This window comes from Spodoptera frugiperda, chromosome 25 (genome assembly GCF_023101765.2).
Source record: "Spodoptera frugiperda isolate SF20-4 chromosome 25, AGI-APGP_CSIRO_Sfru_2.0, whole genome shotgun sequence".
Classification (NCBI taxonomy): domain Eukaryota; kingdom Metazoa; phylum Arthropoda; class Insecta; order Lepidoptera; family Noctuidae; genus Spodoptera; species Spodoptera frugiperda.
In genome coordinates this window covers 11121781-11144178 of record NC_064236.1, presented here as the reverse complement: position 1 = coordinate 11144178, position 22398 = coordinate 11121781, and the positions used below count along the sequence as shown (strand labels likewise).

At 34.9% G+C, this 22398-nt stretch overlaps 3 protein-coding genes across 5 annotated transcripts in view; 2 read left to right on the top strand and 1 right to left on the bottom strand.

Annotated features, from left to right (window-relative positions):
- LOC118262794 (RUS family member 1) overlaps positions 1-22398 on the bottom strand; it is a 137781-nt gene that overhangs the window by 4843 nt on the left and 110540 nt on the right. The window lies entirely within an intron of this gene.
- LOC118262842 (peptidoglycan-recognition protein LE) lies at positions 747-10054 on the top strand. Of its 2 annotated transcripts, XM_035574469.2 has the most exons (5): positions 752-1494; positions 2560-2739; positions 3559-3777; positions 4055-4206; positions 7010-10054. In XM_035574469.2, the coding sequence occupies exons 1-5, from the start codon at positions 1101-1103 to the stop codon at positions 7421-7423; spliced, it is 1359 nt and encodes a 452-aa protein (XP_035430362.2). In that variant the 5' UTR covers positions 752-1100; the 3' UTR covers positions 7424-10054. The 2 variants fall into 2 exon arrangements, with proteins under 2 accessions (XP_035430370.2, XP_035430362.2); XM_035574477.2 differs by lacking the exon at positions 3559-3777 and having other exon boundaries at positions 747-1494.
- Positions 11608-22398, top strand: part of LOC118269286 (sodium channel protein Nach) — a 36109-nt gene continuing 25318 nt past the window's right edge. Inside the window, exons 1-5 of one of the 2 annotated variants that reach the window (XM_035584317.2) lie at positions 11608-11912; positions 13201-13297; positions 16661-16770; positions 17153-17318; positions 18455-18615. In XM_035584317.2, the coding sequence (XP_035440210.1) occupies positions 11731-11912; positions 13201-13297; positions 16661-16770; positions 17153-17318; positions 18455-18615 (716 nt within the window). In that variant the 5' untranslated portion in view covers positions 11608-11730. Of the gene's footprint in view, positions 11913-13200; positions 13298-16091; positions 16218-16660; positions 16771-17152; positions 17319-18454; positions 18616-22398 lie in introns of those variants that run through there. The other variant, XM_035584327.2, reaches the window with a different exon arrangement.

Below are 22398 nucleotides of genomic sequence, written 5' to 3'. Positions count from 1 at the left end.
AGAAGCACCTAGTATTTATTAGTCCTAAAATATAGACGGTGGTCTTGCAAGAACAAATAGTAAGGAAAAAGTGACTTCTATATTTAGTTGCATTACCTGTCAAGTGTTATAAGGCCTGACCAGTGACCATTTTAAAAAATACGTATAATTTATTTTATTTTCTCTATGGCAATTTCAGTTAAAACTGTCATAGAGAAAATTTTGTTGTTTCAAAATAATTACAATTTATAATTTTAATTTTTTTTATTTGAAAATTTTGTTTTTTAATAAAAATGCTCTTTTATATCTATTTTCTATACGATTTTCGGTTTTAAAGAGTACTAGATAAAGAAGACGTTTTATCGTCCGTACAATAATAACAGGCTGTTATTTAGTAACAGATATTTGGATCTGTTATTTTTATGTAACAGTAACAGTTATAACAGATATAGTGTTTAACCTGTTACAACCCATCTCTATGGCAGAGCATTGTTGTCACTTGTCAAGTTGAGTTGTCAACTTTGCTGCTTTGATGACAGTTGACAGTATTGAAAATTTGTGTTGACATTGACAGTCGGTTTTCATTGTAGAGTTGTAGAAGGTTAATGGTGTAAATAAATAACAAAGGGATTGAATGAATAATATAAGAAAACAATGGTTTAAGTTTGATTTAAATGTTTATCTATTTTGTTTCATTAAAATTTGTTGTTAATCAACAAATTAATAAAATTAAGAAAAATATAATTTATTCTGGGTCTGACTGGGGAACGAATGAATCTTTCTCTTTGTTTGTCATCCGGTCATCCATCATTGCACTGAAGTTTATTTTTGTTATCTGTGATAACGAAATTGAAATCTAAAAAAAGTTAAAAATAAACTTGAGAAGTTGAGGAAAATAATTTTATATATCGAAAAAAGAACAGACAATTAGCTTCCTTATTATAAACAAAACAAACAACATTATTTTACAACTTTCTTAAATCAATCGGAGTGACTGAAAGTTTGTTTCCGCAAGTTTTCATTGAATAAATCAAGTTTTAGGCAAGTGCATTCTTCATATAAGTATTGGTGGACAGTAATGGGAAATTAAAGATGTGAATTGTGCATGAATTTTATTGATAATGGCACTGAAAAATGAAACGGGCTATGTGAATGATAGTATTGGTATTAAAGTAAAAGGCGAGTTAGGTGATTTCCAAATAATTGAAGAAAATAGCGACAGTGATGATGATATCGAGATAGATGACAAAAGTTCAAGGACGACTGGCACTCTTGCCACCATTCCAACACTCCCACCAAGTTTAGTGAAGCCAAACAGCAGTCCAATACAGGGCAATGTGGCAATTAATAACTCTGAGAATGTTGTGATTGGTAACAACACTTATTTCAATGGACCTGTTATTATCAAGCAGGTTATACAAAATGCATCTGGGTTAGAGAACCCTTCATATGTTAAAACTGATGACGAAGACATTCCGACACAAAAGTATGAGCGAGAAACAAAAACTGATAAATGTAAGTAATGAATTATAAGCAATTACTTGGGAATCGGTTTTACTTTGTCTGTCACTCTATACTTTGCAAAGCAACTGATGCTATGTTGTAACATGTTATTATTTACTACTTATGTATGCTGCATTTAAGCTGAATAAGCAAGCTGTAATATCATTTGTTATGTAGTCTCTATATATAAGAATTATGCAGGTATATGCTCACAGTCAGTATGTAACTAGACCATGTATATAACTGGCTAAACTGTTTTGAAACATATAGATTAAGGAAAAAAGTTCTAGATCTTTAGGTTATTTATTTATATCTATACATAAGTATATGTATAGATACTTATTACTTATACTGTTCTGATTAATTTGTTAATGATATGCAAAGTCATTGTTTGATTGCTATCAATGATTTTCTAGACAACTACCATTTGTTATGATGTTAGTCTTTATAGAAAAAGTTACATCTAACTATGTATGCTATATGTATTCATGAAACTAGAATGCACAGCTTTCACTTTGCTACGTAAGGTAAACTATAACTCTCTTGGGGGAAACCCAGAACAGGAAATACAGCTGTAGAAATATAAAAAGATTAACTTTGCAATAAACCTTTGAATTATGATGTGGAGATATTTTTTTATTAAAGTAAAGGCCATTAATGTTGCTCTGTTATAATATGTTTTGTAAAAGCTACCGATGCCAACTGGCAGCCATCTTGTCTGTGAGAAAGTACAAGATATCTTTTACTGAAATGTTTATAATATGAGTCCATATCAATGTATCAAATAACCATCATAAAACAGGATTAAGTTTTATTAGATATTCACACTGCATTGTTACATCATAATTGTTTCGTTGCGATTGTTAAATATGATAATTTTTTAAGTGAATAGGGATATACTAAATTAAGAAAATCATTGTAAAATTTTATGTCCTACTTGCTTATTTATTTATTTTAATATATGTATCAGCTGCAAATTTATTGATTTATTAATTAATTGATGATTATTTAATAATATCTATACAGTATACAGAGTGTATTAGTACCAATAATAAATAATTTTATTGTCTTTTACAGCTATCAAGAAGTTTCATATAAGAAAATGGCATAAGATAACTTTTTCAGCAGTATGTGTCGTAATACTTGGTGGTATCTTTGCAATATTGTCAATTATCCTTAGCAATAATTCTACTCAAGATGATATTACTAGTTCTTCTTCACCAATGTCTGAGGAAGACAACACCTCAAGGACTCCAAGTGAGTGGAACTACTACTTAATTTAAACCCACACCTTCCCTGTTTCACAATCATGCAATGTCACTAACTCCAGTGAATTGTTTGCTCTGGCCACTTTAAATAGTTCACTGAACAAAGTCATTTATTAGTTACATCAGCCTACTAAGTATAAATGACTCACACAGTCAAACTTTTCTTTGTTATCCTTATTGCCAAGGCCCACAAATATTCTTTAAACTCTAAGTTCTGTTGGGAAAACATATCCAGTAACAATTACAAAGAAAAAATATCTTCGCAGATAATCTTTTTCTTTCACTCAAATCTTTGATTAAAATTCAAATATTATGATAACAAGTGAAATATTGTTTAAATTATTACACTAGATTAATAATACATTTGAAATACACTATCAGACTAGATTACTTTCAAACTGATTGTATTAGAATAATTCTGGAACATCTGTTATAAAATAATGCTGGTGCAATCATTTATCAATTACATAGTAAAGTACAAAAATCTGTAAAAGTATTTGGTCTGAAATAAATACATGTCTATATTTTAAAAAGTCCCCTGGGCTTTGTATCATAATTATACTTATCATTTTAATTATATCAGTTTGTCCTTGTACCAATAAGGTAATTGGTCTTTAGAGTGTTCTGTATTAAACCGGTAAGGGACTTCCCTAAAATGTAGTGAGTACTTCACCAACCTATAGATAGGCATTGCCCGCTTTAGTTCCTATTGCACAGTGATACTAACCATTTTAAAGGTGTGGCTATAAATTAAGATTATCATTTTCACCATAAATTCGGTGACTCAATAATTGTATTATCATTTCAGACTACACAAAGGTGGTGGGATTGTTCTATGAAAACTTAAACTTAATTATATTTACAATTATATTGACGCCATTAATATTCCTGTTGATGTTTTATACATTACTAACATTGGATGACTCTGGGGATAAGAGTGTGGTCACCCGTATTGAGAGGCATAGGAAAAAGAGAGACTACGAAGCGATAGAGGATGATAGTGATCCCTATGTGAAACCTATCAAAGGTACTACATGATTTTATAGATTGTTTTACTTCTACATACAATATTACTAAGGACTACATAATTCAGTGGCATCTCCTTGACTACAATGAATCCAAATGCATGTATTTGCTTTGTTGTTTGAAGCAATTGAACTATTAATAAATACCAGCGTGAGTCAGTGTCTCATATGAGTTATAGGAACTTGGCGTGGTAATACTTGAATAAACGAGTTACAATTTTTACAGCTTGCGTGATAAGATTGTATAGTGTTGCTGATTGTTTAATTAATATTTTTCAGCTAATCCATTGTTGATAGCTCCAGATCACCTTAGGATAGTACCTAGATCTGACTGGTTAGCGCAACCAGTCGAGAATGAGTTAGACAAGATCAGGCAGCCCGTGCCCTGGGTTATCATTTCGCACACTGCTACCGAAAGTTGTAAAACACAGGTGAGTATGAATTATAGCTTCGATTAAATAGTTACTTGGATACCGGCCCAGCCCAGCCTGAATAACGTGATCCGCATGGTTAGACTTCCACACTGAGCAATTATTTGTGCAATCATGGCACGACACTAGAGAATATATTCTACAGTGTTTCAGGCATCCATTTCTTTGCTATTGGTGGGTTTGAAGTTAGTTGTTTAATGTTATGTTAAATAATTGTTCTAAGTTGTAATTTTATAGTTTGTATTTGTGTTTTCCTATTACAGTATTACCAAGCTACTGGTAATAGGAAAACAAAAATCTTGGATGGCGCAAGTATTCATTTTATATTAAACTACCTGTACGCATATGGGCAGAAAGCAATGTAATCAAAGTGAAGATAGCAATCTAAAAAAGTGGGCTATCAAAAGTAAATAGGTTAACGAGTTTAAACAAACAAACAAATTCTTTTGAGTTCTATGTAAGAAAATAAACATAGAATCAGTACAGATACTTTAAAATTTGCGGGCTATTGATTTACTGCCACACTCAGAGTCATTTAATGCTTACTTAAACTATTACTTAGTAACGATTTTGTATGGAAAACAACTGTTAAGGACTGGGTTAAGTAACCATTAAATGACTCTGAGTGCGCGAGTTAGAAAAGATTTGGCTTTGTTTAAAAGTACACAATTTATTATAACACAACAATGGCTATTTTGAATCAATTTTGTGATCTCTGCGTAGCAACTGACTTGGTTGACTGTACATCTTTTCTTTATATATATATAATTCTTCTGTAAGTGTGTATGTCACTGAACTTCTCTTAAACGACTGGACCGATTTTGATGAAATTTTTTGTGTGTGTTCAAGGGGATCTGAGAATGGTTTAGATTCACAATTTTGTCCGCTGGACAATGTCTTTTTAATTAATGTTTAATTTATTAGTAGTTGTTGATTTTGGAATGTTTTACATTGGATCCGACAAATTTTCTAATTAAAGACGTGTAGACAGGACAACGTCTGTCGGGTCCGCTAGTAGATACTTAAAGCCTTATCATACTAGCGTTTCGTAAGCGACTGCGTGGCGGGACAGGCGCGCAGCGAATGCGTAAATACTTTACGTTTTCGTCGCGTGTTTGTAGCAAGTTACGTATAATAGGGCAAGTGACCCGGTTGTGGCCATCGACCCCTTTGTGGCCATTTGGGCCTTCAAATATTTATAACTAAGGCATGGACAAATAAATTGCTCTGTGATGTACAGTATTTAAAATATTGAATATTGGAGACACTGATACCGTTGGCAGCTTTGATGTGTCAAACTTCACTTCGATGCAACAAGTCATTCTTTTTAGTTGAAAAAGACTAAGGCGAGCGGGTGAGGATTTGGTTTTTATTTTTTAAATCTTTGCTTATTTGTTTGGATGTTTATGTTAATACTACATGAAGAATATATTGTCTAAGTGGAACTAAAGTTATTTTGTCATCCGGAGCTGCGGACAACGTAAAAGGTTACCGGGGCTCCGGCTCAAAGCAGGAGAAGGAACGGGGTGGTTTTTAGTCAGTAAGAGTCTGACACTCCCTCCCGCCTCACCCAAGGCGGGAGAAGTCATTGGATGATTTTCCCCCCTCAAAAAAAAAAGAGTTATTTTGTCGCCATATGTTTCTGAAGTGAGGTTATTAGAAGGTGGCCACTAATGGAGACAAAATTATGAATTTCTCCATCTTTGGCCACATGGCTGGCCAAAACTGGTGTACATAGACACCCCACTTCTAGTCATTTATCGTAATATTTTTCCTTGGCTTTACATATCAACAAATATATATTTTTCATTTTCAGAGATGCATTAAATTGCCTTCACACAAAGGGGAGGTCAGTTTACTTTGCAGCTTTTACCAACGTCATATAAATGTTGATCTCTTTATTTGCAAGTTAAATTCAAGTGAAGTAATATTTCATATTTTCCAAACTAAATGAAAACCATTGTTTGTAAAATGTCCAATTTAATTAATAAATTATGATTACTTTTATTGTATTTTTGATGGCCAAAACTGGCACGGATTTGGCCAAAAATGGCTCAAACTCCCTTTTTTTTTTCTTCTTTTTTATAGTTATTTTTCTGTTGGTTAATACATGTTAAATGACTTTTTACAAGAAATATGTTCGTGATAACAAAAACGATAAGTTAAGAAAGCCTCAAAGTCGACAAAATCCTTAAAGTCACCAAAACCGGGTCACTTTCTATACATTCAGTAATATGACGTCAACGCTGCCACTCGAAGTAATCTCGTTGTGCGTCCGCATCGATCCCCTGCGTATGCGTCGCGTGTTCGTTGCGCGACCGTAACGTATTTGTAGTGCGCTCGCTCCGCATTGAGGATGATTGCCATCCGCTAGTATGATAAGCTCTTAGATAGTAGTGATTCGCAAAAGAATTTCGGCACAAAAATATTAGATTTCTCAACATTCCTAATATAAGATAAGAAATGCAATACTGGTTTGATCCGGACCCGACCTATCGCAATAGGTTTGCCGCTATCACTTTAGCCTTGGAATGTTAGTGGCAAAAAGTTCCTACTAGTGGGAAAACAAGCATGATAATATTTAATACTAGCTTCTACCCGCGGTTTCGTCCGCGCTCAGACCATAATCGAACCCCGTTCTAAATTTCAATCCGACGAGCCATTGACCCGTTTTGAAGTGATTGAGTAACAAATATGCATACAAACTTTCGTGTAATTATTACTTACTAAGAAAAATGATTTGTAACCTAAGTATTTGTTGTTTAAACGACGATATTAATTATTGTATTGTATCAAATTCCAGAGCGAATGTGTTCTGCGCGTGCGGCTCATACAAATGTTCCACATCGAGTCAAGAAAGTGGGACGACATCGGCTACAACTTTTTAGTAGCGGGCGACGGTTCCGCGTACTACGGCCGCGGCTGGGACTACGTGGGCGCGCACACGTTGGGCTACAACAAGTACAGCATCGGGATTAGTTTCATCGGAACATTCAACAATGATCCCCCTCCTCAGAACCAAATAGACGCTTGCATCAAGTTGCTCAAAAGGGGAGTAGAAATTGGTAAACTCGCTAAAGACTATAAGCTGTTTGCGCACAGACAACTGGCGTCTACTCTCAGTCCAGGTGACAAGTTGTACGATATTATAAAGGAATGGCCGCACTTTGTTAAGAATTTTACAAACCCCTCTGAGTTGCTCCCAAAATATGATTGAGTCTAGTGAATCTTATTAGTTGTTAAATGTAATATATTGTGATGGACGTAGTCTATTGTTAACGTTGCTAAATATTGAATAGAAATTCCTTATACGATCAAATCGTGAATGTATGTAATGCCGGTTTGCCAAAGTGCCTCTGTTAGTTTAAAAACTGCGCGCCTATGGACCATTAGGTATTATTGATAAGATTGGACATTTGCGTTGAAGCATAAATGTGCTAGTCAGGCTGACATAGTAAGATTGTTACTTATTAACAATGAAATTTTAGAAAAGCTAGTAAACCCGGGTCGTAACCTTGTTTATAGTATGGTGAAGGTGATCTAAAGTTTATAATTGTGTTAAGGTATAATGTTTCCATTTCCCCGTAGTGTAACGTAATGTTCAGATGGCAAGCGTTTTGCTAATGCGTTTTTACAACTATATGCATTTTCCATACATTTTATTGTGATCGTTCACATATTAACAAGTACTAGGATGTGAACGTAATGTCTCGCGTGTACTAAAATGCATGTAAAGCTGAAAGCGCGTGTTATCAAAACGCGCTTAACTGAATCATTCCATAGTGTTTTTTAATGATTTGATTGTGTTATATCGCAATGATACAAACGGAAATATATATACTTTTGCAATTATATATTTTGAAATACTTTATAAATAATTGTAATTTTGATGAAGACATATTTTTATAAACTTGTATGCACATATGATTTCATGTAAAACTCAAAGTTCTGTACGCCATTTGCTATAAAATTGCAATAATTCTGGTTTGTGGACAAAAATTGTGATCTTTTGTAAAGTTTGGAAGAATTTTAAAACTATGCTTGTACATTTATTAATGTACATAAGAGTTAACTAAAGTAAAGTAAAGTAAGGTAAGGTAGGGAGTTTAAAATATCTGAAATACTTAGTATTTTGTTATAAAGGTGTGTCACAAGTCAAGTATCAGCAGTAATAATGTATGCATTGTAACGTATGATTATGTCTTTACGTTACCTGTTTTAATTAATTGAATCAACAAAACAAACAATTAGTATTCAGTTTTCGTATTCATCATATAAAAGGGTAAATACATTAATAAATTTGTAGCCATTTTTTTAAACATTTCGTAATTATTATTTATTGTATGTACAATACAATGATCGTCATTATATCAGCCACGAGACGGCCACTGCTGAACATAGGCCTCCCCCAATGACTTTCAGATACACCGGTTTGAAGCGACCTGCTTCCATATGTGCAATATATTAGGTACAAATTGCTTTGCTTTGCTTGTAAAATGTATATGATGTAAGATTTTCTTTAACTGATTCTATTTCTTAATTAGACTTTGTACTATAACTTAATTCCATCCGGATCCACTCACCCATAGCCAGTGATAAAAATAAATGTGTAAAATTCTTGGTATTCCTTTAATTCTTTATTTACGTTAGACAGGATTACATAAAATTCAGGTTTGTGCTAAATAGTACATGTTCACACTTACCTTTTAGGTAATTTTCAATTGCGATGAAATAATTAACAACAGTGTGTTACAATCTTAAGGTCATGGATATGGATGGTCATACAGTATCGGCATGGCCATGACTCGCGTGCGGGCATTTTTTGCTTTGGGAAAAGCCAACATCATTCAGTCCGCGTGCTGACAGCCCGCCGTTAGCTTTTTGTATTTGACGTTATGAAATATATCATAAGACATACGATTTAATGTTCAAATTTAAATGATAAGTTAATAACTGGGTTCCAGTGGTGCCGTTAATGTGTACATGCTTACATTCATATTGTATTTTTACCTTTGATCTCATAAAATAAAGAGTTATTGCCGATCAATTTATGATTAAAATGTATTTACTCTCGTCACTCAATGTTATCATTGGGTCTGATATTGGATACTATTTTTTGTTCTATCTACTTAACTGTTTTTCTCTGTAATAATTAGAATACAGGGTTTCGTCACGTAACACTTCAAGGATGCTCAACTTCTTTCAAGCCAAGGTAGGGGTTCATAATATTAGGCTGCGCCATCGAAGAGTTACCCGAGTAAACCGTATGTTCTAATTATTTTTATTATAATTCTGGATAGTTATTGTTCCATGAACAGTATTTTGTATATTTTAATAATTTTACTGTATTCTTGTATGGTTGCCGCGCATGTGGTTTTGGGTTCGATCACTCTTGGATTAAATATTAATTATTGAATTTGTAAGAAAATCCTAATAACACCTTCATGGAGTCTGACATTGAACTCAGTGTTAGGAAAAGTATGCTTTTTTTTTAAATAGATGCCGCAGGACTAACAGCTGGTTAATTTACACCAATGGCTATCTTCTGGCGAATAACAATCGTAATTCTTGTCAAGTGCAATTATTGTATATATATAAATATCTTTATATGGAAACATGTGTTGTTTAATGCATTTATTTTAATAATCTTGTAAAAAAATTGATTGATACATATCAATATTAAGTGAAAGTACCTATATTGTTGTAATGTGTCGTAATTTGTTGACAATTCTAAGATTATAATAGTAAAAAAATAGTAAACGTTGTGTTACTTGCAAAAACACTGTAAATAAAATTGTTTAAAAATATAGTTCGACATGGAATTCAAAATAAAAGAATTTTACAGGAATATTTGCTATTGTTTTATTCATGCTTGTACGAATATTCTGCTTAAATCCCGTTGTTGAATTCCTTTTGTTTTGAATTTTGGATGTTACTATTTTATGGGTATTATAGCAGACAGTTATTGAACCCTTAGGGTACGCGTCCACAGGCCCGCAAGCCAATGATCCAGTCCAGAAATGTGCGTTTTTCACAGATCTTTCTGCCTTGCACAAGCGATCTATGGAATAATCTATCGTCTGCGGTAGGTATTTCTAAACTGATAAACAACCTTCTGAAAAACTTTTAGAAAAGAGCCAAAGAGCATATTTTCTTTATACAAAGGGCCACCAACGCAACTTCTTTGATGCGTGTGCACACGGGCGGGGCTGATCGCTTACCATCAGTTCCACCTGGTAGTCACCATCATATTAGCAACAATCCGTCCACTACCATAAATCTTCGTTTTCCTTAATGAATGGCTTTACATGGGCCACTTTAAAGCACCTGCATTTATTGATTCTTTGCAATTTTTATCCGCTTTTTGGGTGGATGTCCTACAATGTGCTGGCCTTCACTTGGCTTGCATTCGAACACGTATTCGTTCCATATCGGCTACATTCATATTAAAATTTAACATTTATCAATCTTTTAATCTACTAATGAATTATTAAATATAATAATAGGTATCTATATGTTTGTATAGTACTAAGTGCTTAATAAACCATCTCTATACGTGCCTACGGTTGATTGTGTTAGTGACAGCTTTTTGATGAATAGCTTGAAAACTAGTGGTAAGGTTAATTGATTCGAATCGCTTGTATGTAGCTACCATTTGAAGTAGCATTCAAGTAATACCTATTGATTTTACTACATCTAATAATAGGTAGGTATAGATTTGGAGCCTGGTCTACATAGGTGCTCAATGTCAAGATTGTTTCAACATTAAATTTAATTCTTGTTACTAAATCCTTCTGGTGGATTTTCTTTCTTAATTATCTAAGTACTTACTTATAACAGTTTGAATTATAACATAGGTGTTGTTAATAACATATTACAAGTCAAAAGACGAACTACCTAAGTAGCTGATAGTGCAGTAAGTAACTAAATAGTTAAAGGATGAATCTTTCACTGATAAATTATTATTCCTGCTCTTGTTGGTTAGGTAGATACAGGTTTTGTGCTGACGAGTTCCTGGAGTTTGGATTACGAAAACTATAATTATGGAAATCTGTCCCTAATTCTTTTAGCACCATTTCTAAACAACAATGGGACCATCTAGGCAACCATCCAAATATGACTGCAGTTGATACTTCGACATATTTCGATTTATTCGTTTTTTTTGCATCTCCACCATGTTGTGTTTTGTTAAAGATTTTCAGTAAAGAAGATGGAGATGCTTACTCAGCCAAATATACGGATTTTTCAATTTTTAAAATATTGAGAGTACCTATAAATAAGTCCCTCAAAACTGTTTGAAACCATAAAAAATTAACGTTCCACCTAAATACAGTACTAAACTGTCATTAATGACCATGGCGTGTGTGGGCAATTAGTTAAATATTTATAAAGGCACTCGCGTTATCTCTGATAGATCTAGCTTTATAATGACTGGCTCGTGTGGACACCACCAATCGACAGTTGAAATCACAAGTTGAGTGTACAGCGTACGGCACGAAGCACAGTTTCTGCAACATCGCAAACATGGTACAATTAAACTCACAACTTTCGCACATAAGGTCAAGAAGAGTTGTGTACAATAATAATTGGAATAAGGAAAGATCGCAGAGAAGTTTCTGCACGAACAAGTTTGTTGAGTTTTGCAAGAGGACGGATCTGCACGGATACAAATATATTGTGATGGAAGATTTCAATTACGGTGAAAGGTTTGTACACTTCGCGAGCACTAACGATGCCTGTGACGTCTTCTAGCTGCTGTATGTACATTGTACACATGATATGAAATGTCTACCTTATTGTTATTATAAAATTCTAGTTTGTCCTCACTGCGTAGGTACAATGATATTGAGATGTGTTTTTTTATAAATTACTGTATGAACTATTCCGTAAATACCTGAACTATTAGGTAGTACTGTAACTCTTTTTCGAATAATCAACTGCTTGCGGGCCTTCTATGTTGGGCGCCCTGACTCTGTACTTGGGTTGTATCGCAATTTGTTTGTCTTGCTATGTACCTACATGGGTATAAGGGTGCTTTTCCACCAAAGATTTGTTATGCTACGTTGCTGTGGATGCGTTTGGCATCCACCAATCATATTCATCGGTACACATAGCATAGCACTAGTGAAAACGGACTCAGCTAAGCTATGTTTTTATATGGAAAGATGCATGCTATGGATGTGTGCTATTGATGGCTTCCTTGCTATCGATACGCATATTGTATACTCAAGCTGCGTATCTTACTCACACAGCTACATAGCTTAGTATCAGTGGAAACGGTCACATAGTTTCACAGCTCAGCTATTACATCTTCGTAGCATAGCTACATAGCAAGTCTCTTGTGATAAAACACCCTTAATGAACCACTAAACATTCAATCAGATTAAACAGATTCTGAACTTAAGCCGAGAATGATTGAAAACATATCAAATGTTTAAAGAGAGTTGTTGAGTTTGGAGCTTCGTGTATCCAGGGCGCTTTCTCTTGGAACCAATCTCAATATCAATGCAATTTTAATCTAATAAAATCCTAATAATTATTCAATGTCAAAACTATAGGTACAACCCTAATCGTAGCTGTTGAATTAGCATTGAGGGTACGGAATGTAAAGCCACACTCAATGAGCGCTAGTGTTGCAACTTAGATGTAAAAAAATCACAATATCAATATTGTCGATCGATCGGAATAGGGGTAATTTTTAGTTTAGGATAAAATAAAACCAAAAAGTCTTATATTCATGAGTGGCATAAAATAAATAATACTTACCTATTTACCTAATTATCTATATGATATATTTACCGTACCTATGAGTATGAATTTGATATTGAACTATTAAGTGATCTCATTTTGTTTATTTTTGGATCTTTGATCATCTCTGTTGTTTAATGGAGTGTAACTCGCTTTGAATGCTGAGTATTTTATATTTAAGAAATATTTTATTATGCTTACGTAAAGCTTTAAAAAGCTTTTATTTAATCTCTATGTAATTATTAGATGCTGTTGGGCGTTAGCAGTGCTGACCAGCATAGCAATAGCTGCTTACTTCGTGGTTACAGCATACAATTGGTATGCAAGGAATCCTATTGTTACAGTAAGTATTAATATCTTCTGTTTATTTCGTTGCGGGAACCAAGACAGTCATTCGGACTTCAGTGTTCCGGCGTTTACATGGTTGTATCTACTGTAGATCCTGGCTTACAGGAGATGCTTGTATGCACTCTAAGTTATTGTATAATACCGAAAGTGTTCAGTGAAACAGTGTTCTCAGAAAATTACCTCCACTTGTGTACTACTGTTCTTACTGTATATACTGGACCTACTGTTACTTACTTGTGTTCTTGTTGTGTACAAGAAAAAGCATTGTCAACGCGTAAGTCGGCTTGTCTGAGAGCTTGGTACCAACTATCGTATTATTCTTTTATGGTTTGTACTTATCTATTACTTATACTTTTATTTTCCTCTGGTGTTGCGAGTGTCCATTGGCGGCGCCGATCGCTTACCATCAGGTGACTCGTTTGCTCGTTTGCCTCCTATTCCATAAAAAAAATGTATTATATACGCTACATACCTTACGGTTTAACTGTATAATGCGACTGTACAGTTAAGTCGTAAGGTGTGCGGAGCAAACAGTTGAACAGTACCTACAGGTTTAACTGAAAGTGTGTAGGCCGTATGAAAGTGTGTAGGCCGTATGAAAGTGTGTAGTCCGTATGGACCTACGATTTATCTGTACAATTCGACTGTACGGATAAAACTGCACAGTTAAACCGTAAGGTGTGTAGCGTGCAATGCTTGCATCATTTAATATATTTTAGTTCCGCCGGATAATAAGTTTAAATCTTCTTAGGTTACACTTCCTATTGTTGAAAATGTTACACTCTGAAACAGTAATGCACCGTATACGTCTAACTATAATTTTCCTTTTATTATATACTACTCCACCATGGTTATAACATTTGTTTATTTATTATTATAAGGCATGTCAACAGAATAAACACCAACATTAAAGAAAGACAAGATGAAGACACAAGATCATGTCCTTATGCCAATTGTAGGCATGCACCACATTTGCAGTATTAACACAATTAGTATTAATATTAACATGGTTGTTTTAGTAATAAATAATTCATTAGTATAAACGTAAGGTCTACTTTCCTATGCATTTGTCACTGTAGTTCAGTCCGTGGGTGTTGTGACCTGCGGTCTCCAATCACCCGTCAAGCTTGGAAAATATGGCTAATCCTATAGTGTAGAGGAATTCCATAGTCGTGCAGAAGACTAACCTTCTGTTGCTCATGTTGAATGTCCAGTTAGTCCAGTCATTTGGTAGTTTTACCTGGAAAGTTTTCCGGGAGTTTTGAAAATTGGTGAATTTATAGATTTGGGTATGCTCTTTTCGAATTTCAACTTTGCCACCTCGTACACACGCCGCTCGCGCCGCCATATTGAAAAAATGGCGCCTAAAAACGGTTTTTTATTAATATCTCCGTTCCGACGCATTTTACGAAAAAATATTTATCTACAAAATTAAACTAGAAAAAATTTCCTATAATTTATGTATTGATAACTTTTTCATAAAATCAATAGTTTTTGGCGTACGAGCGCCGCAAAGTATTATTCATCTGCACCACCACGTGTACAAACAATGTGTTTTTTTTAAATGTATCAATTCTTAAAAACTAATTATGATATCTCGTTCAAACCAATTTTCTTTGAAAGTTTCCATTAAAATCTACAGCATATATTTTTTTTAGTTTTCTTACTCACTTATTTTAAAAGTTAGAGGGCAGGACACATTCGATAGACCTCATTTTTCCACTTTGGAAGTGTCTATCTTTCAAACAATTGATTTTGATGAAAAATGGTTTTAGGAACCATGACGTATTTTTAATGGCCTATCCATAGACAACCATCACGGATAGGTTAGACGAAAAAAAATTTTTTTGAAGAGGTGCAGTGACCGCGCTCTCTCCGCCCTCTATCTCGGAAACGGTGCACTGTATAAAAAAAGTTTAGACAAAATTTGTAGAGAATTTTGTATTCTACAATATTGGTATTAAATGCAAATACCAAAAACCCATAGGAAATGAGATATTTCCAAAAAAGCGCAAAATAACGTTTTTTGGGACCTTTGGACCTTAAAATTTAATAGTTGCTTACACCCTACCATATGTAGGTTTTGAGACAAGTTTCAGGCAGTCAATATACAAGTATATACAAAATTAAAGCTGGGTATCTCAAATTCCGAGGTGAAATCCTAATTTGACTGGACTAATAATACTTTGCGGCGCTCGTACGCCAAAAACTATTGATTTTATGAAAAAGTTATCAATACATAAATTGTAGGAAATTTTTTCTAGTTTAATTTTGTAGATAAATATTTTTTCGTAAAATGCGTCGGAACGGAGATATTAATAAAAAACCGTTTTTAGGCGCCATTTTTTCAATATGGCGGCGCGAGCGGCGAGTGTACGAGGTGGCAAAGTTGAAATTCGAAAAGAGCATACCCAAATCTATAAATTCACCAATTTTCAAAACTCCCGGAAAACTTTCCAGGTAACCCCCTTTTTATCTACCAAATGACTGGACTAAGTTGTGAATGTCTAATGTGCGTAGAAAATATGACGTTTTTGTACTACAAAAACGCGATTGCTCTCGTAAATATTTGCAAAAATGTATAAAAACGAAAATTAAAAAGAGCATCGATAATTGTTGCATATTTTAATGATACTTTTTGTTATCAGCTTTACGTAGATAGTCTTTCATCAATTGACGCGGGTGTGATACTAAACTTTCCCAGATATTGTTATAATCACATGAAGATTATTTTTAATCGACGTAATTAATGTGATTTGTGTGATTTTAGTCTTTACATACATTTTAGAAAGAGTCCGGTCCGTTGTTCAGTTGCTATATATTCATGTTCTATATTCTGTGTTCCATGGGCTCTATAAATGCATGCAAATCATACCCGCACAATGGACACAGAGATGCTAATTTGTCGTTTGAGTGTAAACATTCTTGAGTGTATGCAATTAGTGTACATAAGTCTGAAATGTAAAAAATAAGAAACATTTTCAAAACTTGATGACCGAGTAATGGGTCGCACTTTTTTATGGAATAAACCGGCAAACGGGCAGATCAGGCAGATGGATCACCTGATGGTAAGCAATCGGTGCCGCCCATGGACACTTAAAACATCAGAGGCGTTACAAATGCGTTGCTGGCCTTTTGGGGGTTGGGAATTTAAGGATTGTTGAGATTAGGTTAGGTTGCGTTCATTAAAAAGTGGTTAATATGGCACTTATAACTTATATCGTATCATAACTGACGAAAGCCTAACGTTTACAGCTTGCCAAAATTGAATGTAGAATGCATTGGAAAACTACGTCGTATTTCATAAAGTTATATTCTGTTAGATTTTCTATTTCCTTCTTATGTTGCATTGTTTTAGGTTATAGAAAGCACTCAGGGAGCTATATGGGACGTGCCATTCCCTGCTGTTACTATATGTGATCTGAACATAGTTTCCAAAAAGGCTGCAAGAAATATGGCGCGTAATTTGTAAGTACTTCTCTATAGGTTCTATAGTTTTTTACCTGGGTTGTAGGAAGGGCATTGTTTTTATGAAATTATAGTGCGCCTATTGTGTACCTAAATAAAAATGGCCCGTAGTCCAGAGTAGACAGTAAATGCAATTGTCGGGCTGTTGATGACTAGACTAGTAACACAAATTAATGACATAATAATAAATACATTTCAGTAAAACCAAAAATGAATTGCATTTTCCAATAAACTTCTTTGAGAAGAAATCAGAAAAGACCCCAATGGTCATCTCAAATCTATAAAAAGAATAAAGCAAGAACCTATGTGGTTTTTCAAAAATGGTCTTTAAAATAAAGACAATAAACTTTAATTTAATAAACATCAATTAAATTTGATTTAGGACGCTCCCTGAGAACATCACAGAAGAATACGTATTCGAAGCATTTCGTCTCGTACCCCTGCTGTACTCTACTTTTTCAGCAAGTGAACAAGAAAAGGAACAGTTGAAGGTCTTACAATCGATATTGGACTTAAATAACATGCCAATAGATGTGTTATTCAAAGAGGTGAGTGATTTTACCAAACTTCTTTTTTTTTTCTTGTTGGCTATATAGGGTGGCTACCTACTGTCATTACGAATGCGAAAGTTCTCATACGTACGTTACGTATCTATCCACATGCACTAAATCGGATAATTCTACATGACTTAGGTATTGAATATTTACAGAAATTGCCAAATTGCAAAAATCATTTGACGTGGTTCAAACAACTAAGCGGATCTAGCTACTTAGGTCAATATAATCGGGAGGGAACGCTAAATTTATTCAACATACCTACATACATAGGTACAACTGCTTATTAAATTCTTACCGTATGTCGTTTGTATTGTGCTATGCAATATTCCATGTTTATTTAAAATTCTGGATCAGTTTGCAAATAAATGTTGTAATTTAGAATTTTGTTCGTTATATTATGAAGATTCGATCTCAAGTAGTATTATAAAAAATCTATTTTATTAGCTTACCACGTATTGGATTTTGTATTATCAAGTACAAAGTTTGAGATCAAATTTAATCGCTGTACTAAATTTAAGCTGCTAAAGGTCTACGACCTATCTAAATTAAGTTCCTGAACTCAGGACCCACCTTCAGGGAATTAAACTGTTATCAATATGATAAATAAAATACAGAACGGTTGGTTAGTGTGTCTTTCGACAGTCAAAGCCCACTAATATCGCCACAGGCTCGCTTGCGACCCATAGTTTTAAAAACCTGGCTTAAAATATGTTCACATTAAGCTCAATGCTTTTGTTTTGAAAGTAAAGAATCATGATGAATACTCTTGTTTACAAAAATGGCACTTTTAATCGATTGATATCCTATAATGTATGATCAAAAGTATGCTGGTTCTGGTTGTAATTTGGCTATAGTGTGTTTTTAAGGGAAATCATCCTGGAAGTGATTTTAGACAACGTGGCTATCAGCTTCCGTTCATACAATGCACTTACGTAAGTGCCTTTGTTGCTATTTCTATTAGTCGATACATTTATGACATGTTTGTTTGAATTAGGTTCAAGTTTCCAAAAAACAACATTACATTATTTAACTATGTGGTTTCTTGCAGTAAAACGAAGCGGTATCCAATAGCTCGTAAACATTTTATGTGACCATTAGAGATGGTAGAATAAATATTGTTGTTCCAGCTGTCACCAGCTACATCTTGCGGTAATCTGGTACAGCAGTGCATGTGGAAGAACTCAATCTACAGCTGCGATGAGATGTTCAAACAAATTTATACTTTGCTCAGTCTTTGCTGCACATTCAACTATTTTGCTGTTGACAATATCGAAAATGAGTTGAAGACGTGAGTACTTGACGACTATCTGGGGGCACGGCAGTGCCCCCGCCAAGTCGAGCAAAAAAAGCGTACGCACGGCCGTACCATCCTTTTCTCGAAGCAATTCTGGCCTTTTTCGACCCCCTATAATTCGGTTGTGGATAAAGCAAGAAACCTGAATCTTCAGTAACTAATCCGGCATTGTATAAACACGGAATATTTAAAATTTCAGTATATTTGAACCAGTAGTTTAAGAATGACAACTTGTTAAAGTTTCTAAATTTTGTCACTCACTGACTCACCGATCATCAAAAGTCCAAGGCACTTCTAGCAGACTTAGAAGCTTCATATTTGGAATACATATAGAGTTTAGTGTCTTAATCATGGGAAAACTTAAATATTTTGTAATTTCGGTCCAGTTTTCCAAATACACCAACTGCATCAATAACTTTGTAATCCCATATAAATATATGGGATTACAAAGTTATTTATGCAGTTGGTGGTTGGTGGTGGTTATAAATTTAATAGGTGTAGATAGGTACCTACCATATGAGGCAAGGGAGGGGGTATAGGGTGGGTAGAAGTAGTACCGGAAAAGAAAAAGAGGAAGACTACATATAAAAATAAGAAAATATCATAAGACCTTTAACAAAATTCGTTAGAAGTAGATGGTATCAAAAAGAAAGGCTCTACAAAAAGAAGTGAGATCCCATCAAAAACATCCTGTAAAAAACCCAAGTCTCGCAGCTCAGTCTTTCTACCGTCAAAAGTTGTGAGATCCATGTAATACCAAGTCGGTTAATCTATTTAGTGTCTACTTGAAGGACGTTCTGTCTTAAGTTATTACATAAGTTATTATCATGCCAATATTAAAAATATTTAACGTTTTAAACAAATAGATCGACTTGGACATCGCATGAAAACAAAATGAATATTACAATATTATATTAGATTCTTTAGTCTCTCGCGCCTCACGCGATTGAAACTCTCGTTCCTGTTGGTCGCTGGCCCGTCGTGCTGTGTAGTGTGATACATACTAATAATCAAATCAAGCGATGTCCAAGTCGATCTATTTGTTTAAAACGTTAAATATTTTTAATATTGGCATGATAATAACTTATGTAATAACTTAAGACAGAACGTCCTTCAAGTAGACACTAAATAGATTAACCGACTTGGTATTACATGGATCTCACAACTTTTGACGGTAGAAAGACTGAGCTGCGAGACTTGGGTTTTTTACAGGATGTTTTTGATGGGATTTAATATACTCACATATATTTCTAGGAGAGAAAGGCTTACCAGATATTCTACGTGCTGTTCCTGGTAATGTTAATAGGAGCTGATTTTTGAATTACTATCTATTTATAAGCCACCGTCTAATAATGCTATTAATCATTACGGCGTCGTCCCCGGTATACATTGGTTCTGTCCAGTCCAGACTAATCGACTAAAGCACTTAGTAAATTGTGTAAGAACGTAATCTAGACAAATAAATATCTATGTAGAAGGCGTCACTATTAACATATGGGTCGAATGTCCCATGAAGACTGTCTCATGTGGACTATTTCTAACGCTAAGTGAAGAATAGTTTACCTCTACCATTAATAGAGGTAAATTAATATTTATTTTATTTGTTCGTCTATACAACGTGTAACAAAATACCCATATACATCAAGAAGCCCTGATGTTGAGCCTGAGGTTGAATAGAGTCTCTACACAAAGTTTCAGCTTAAAATACGATAAAAAAAAAATTGTACCAAATACTTGGTATCGTATGTTTCTTGATTTTAAATCATACAAACGTGTCACAACACTACAGGGATCACTAGCGAGTATTTCGAAACATTTCTTCTGTCAATCTGATCGCCTCGTACCTGTCTACCTAATTTTGAATCGCGCGGCGGCGCGATTTGAAAAATTCATAACTTGGTACCATGAAAACATTAGTTTAAAAAACCCTTACCGTATCGTTTGTTATGTTATCTAGAAGCCATGCAATTGATATGTTACACGTTGTATATTTTAGTTTTTCTATTCTATACCTTTTACGAAAGGGTACTTAGATATTTGATATTTAAAGTCACGAGGGTTGTAGGGATGATAAAATCTTGTTGAAAATATGTATTATCGGTGGAATTTATCCTTTAGATAATTTTCACGTAATCAGCAGCCCTGTAATAACTTCAAATACCTACCTCCACGGTCAAATCCCAACTGAAATGGAGTTTAATATACAAAGCTGAAGAGTTTGTTTGAACGAACTAATCTTTGGTTCGGCAAAATACTGAAATTTAATTAAAAGAGAAACAGTTCAGTATAGGAACAGGATTATTTTAACTAGGTTATTTGTATCTGAACCTAAAAAATATGCTTACTCATCGGAAGTTTATAAAATCCTTTTTGGATATAATGCTATAAGAAACCCGATGTGGCTTTCCATACGATAGATACAGATTCCAGTTTTATCAATACCAGAACACATAAAAAAGTGTTTTCGATTTAAACTCGCTCTTCGATAAAAGGTTGAATACTTATTATTTATTTGCGGCAACTAAATTGCTGACGCGTGGGACATTTATCTTTGTGTAAATAACATGAACAAACCGATTGTTGCGTGGATCCCGTACCTATGGGTATCGGTGAGGGGTATCAACTTATAATCGAGAGGGGATTCGCTTGTTTGTTAACGTATTACACGAAAAGAATTTGATACACGCTCCGAATGTCGCTTGTGAAATCCGACACGAGTATTATGAAGAAGAGAACCGATGAAAATATTAATAAAGATTGTTATTTACACAAGCGATGTCCCTGAAAGTCGATATTGTCCAGAAAAAGACCTGCCTGATATGTTTTTTGGTAACTTATGGGTGTATTAAGTGTGCGTGTGTGTTGGTCCAAATTGTCAAAACAAAATTATTCTGGTACACAGGTAAATACGTATTGTATAACCAACTAGGTAAGTTTGACATTTGGACGATATAAAATACATAATCCTCCTTCCTCCTTGCGTCGTTTATCCTCAATGCTGAGGGTCGTGACCCCGACGAATAACTCTCTGGTTCACTATATTTCGCCATGCTGTTCTATCTTCGGCGATGTGGATGGCGTCGCAGACTGTGGTCTCCAGTGTGGCACGGATTTGGTCCGACCAACGCATCGGACTCCTGCCCCTTGGTCTTTTTCCATCTACCTTTCCTGTGATCAGCAACTTTTCCAGGTTATCACCTCTCTTCCTGGCAATGTGACCAAAGAAGTCAAAAAATCTTCTTTGGCAGATGGTGGTGAGCCTCATGGGTGATTGGAGTTCGGCTAGTATAGACTCGTTGGTCCGACGCTCTGTCCAGTGAATACCGAGCATTTTCCTCCAACACCACATTTCAAAGGCGTCAATCCGGCAACGATCAGCCCTTTTGAGGGTCCAGGTCTCTGCACCATACAGGAAGATGGAGAATATGAGGGTGGTGACGAGCTTTCTCTTGGTCTTGCGAGATATGTTCCTGTCGGCCCATACGCGGCTCAGCTGTGACATAGCACTCTTTGCCATCCCAATGCGTCTTCTAATGTCCTGTTCACATGACCCATTGTTGGTTATGGTCGAGCCTAGGTAGACGAACTCGTTCACTGTATCCAGGTTTAGTGTGCCAGACATAGAAAGAGATTTGCTACGGTCCACAATCATGACCTTAGTTTTAGCCCTGTTTATATGGAGCCCCAACTCCAAGCTGACCTGCTCCAGCCTCGCCAGCAACACTGACATCTCCTCCTCACTAGCTGCAAAAAGGGTGGTGTCGTCAGCATAGCGCA

Coding starts and splice junctions, on each gene's coding strand:
- LOC118262842 (XM_035574469.2), top strand. CDS start 1,101: ATGGCACTGAAAAATGAAACGGGCTATGTGAATGATAGTATTGGTATT. Junction 3,778..4,054: donor CTATGTGAAACCTATCAAAG/GTACTACATGAT, acceptor AATATTTTTCAG/CTAATCCATTGTTGATAGCT. Junction 4,207..7,009: donor CCGAAAGTTGTAAAACACAG/GTGAGTATGAAT, acceptor ATCAAATTCCAG/AGCGAATGTGTTCTGCGCGT.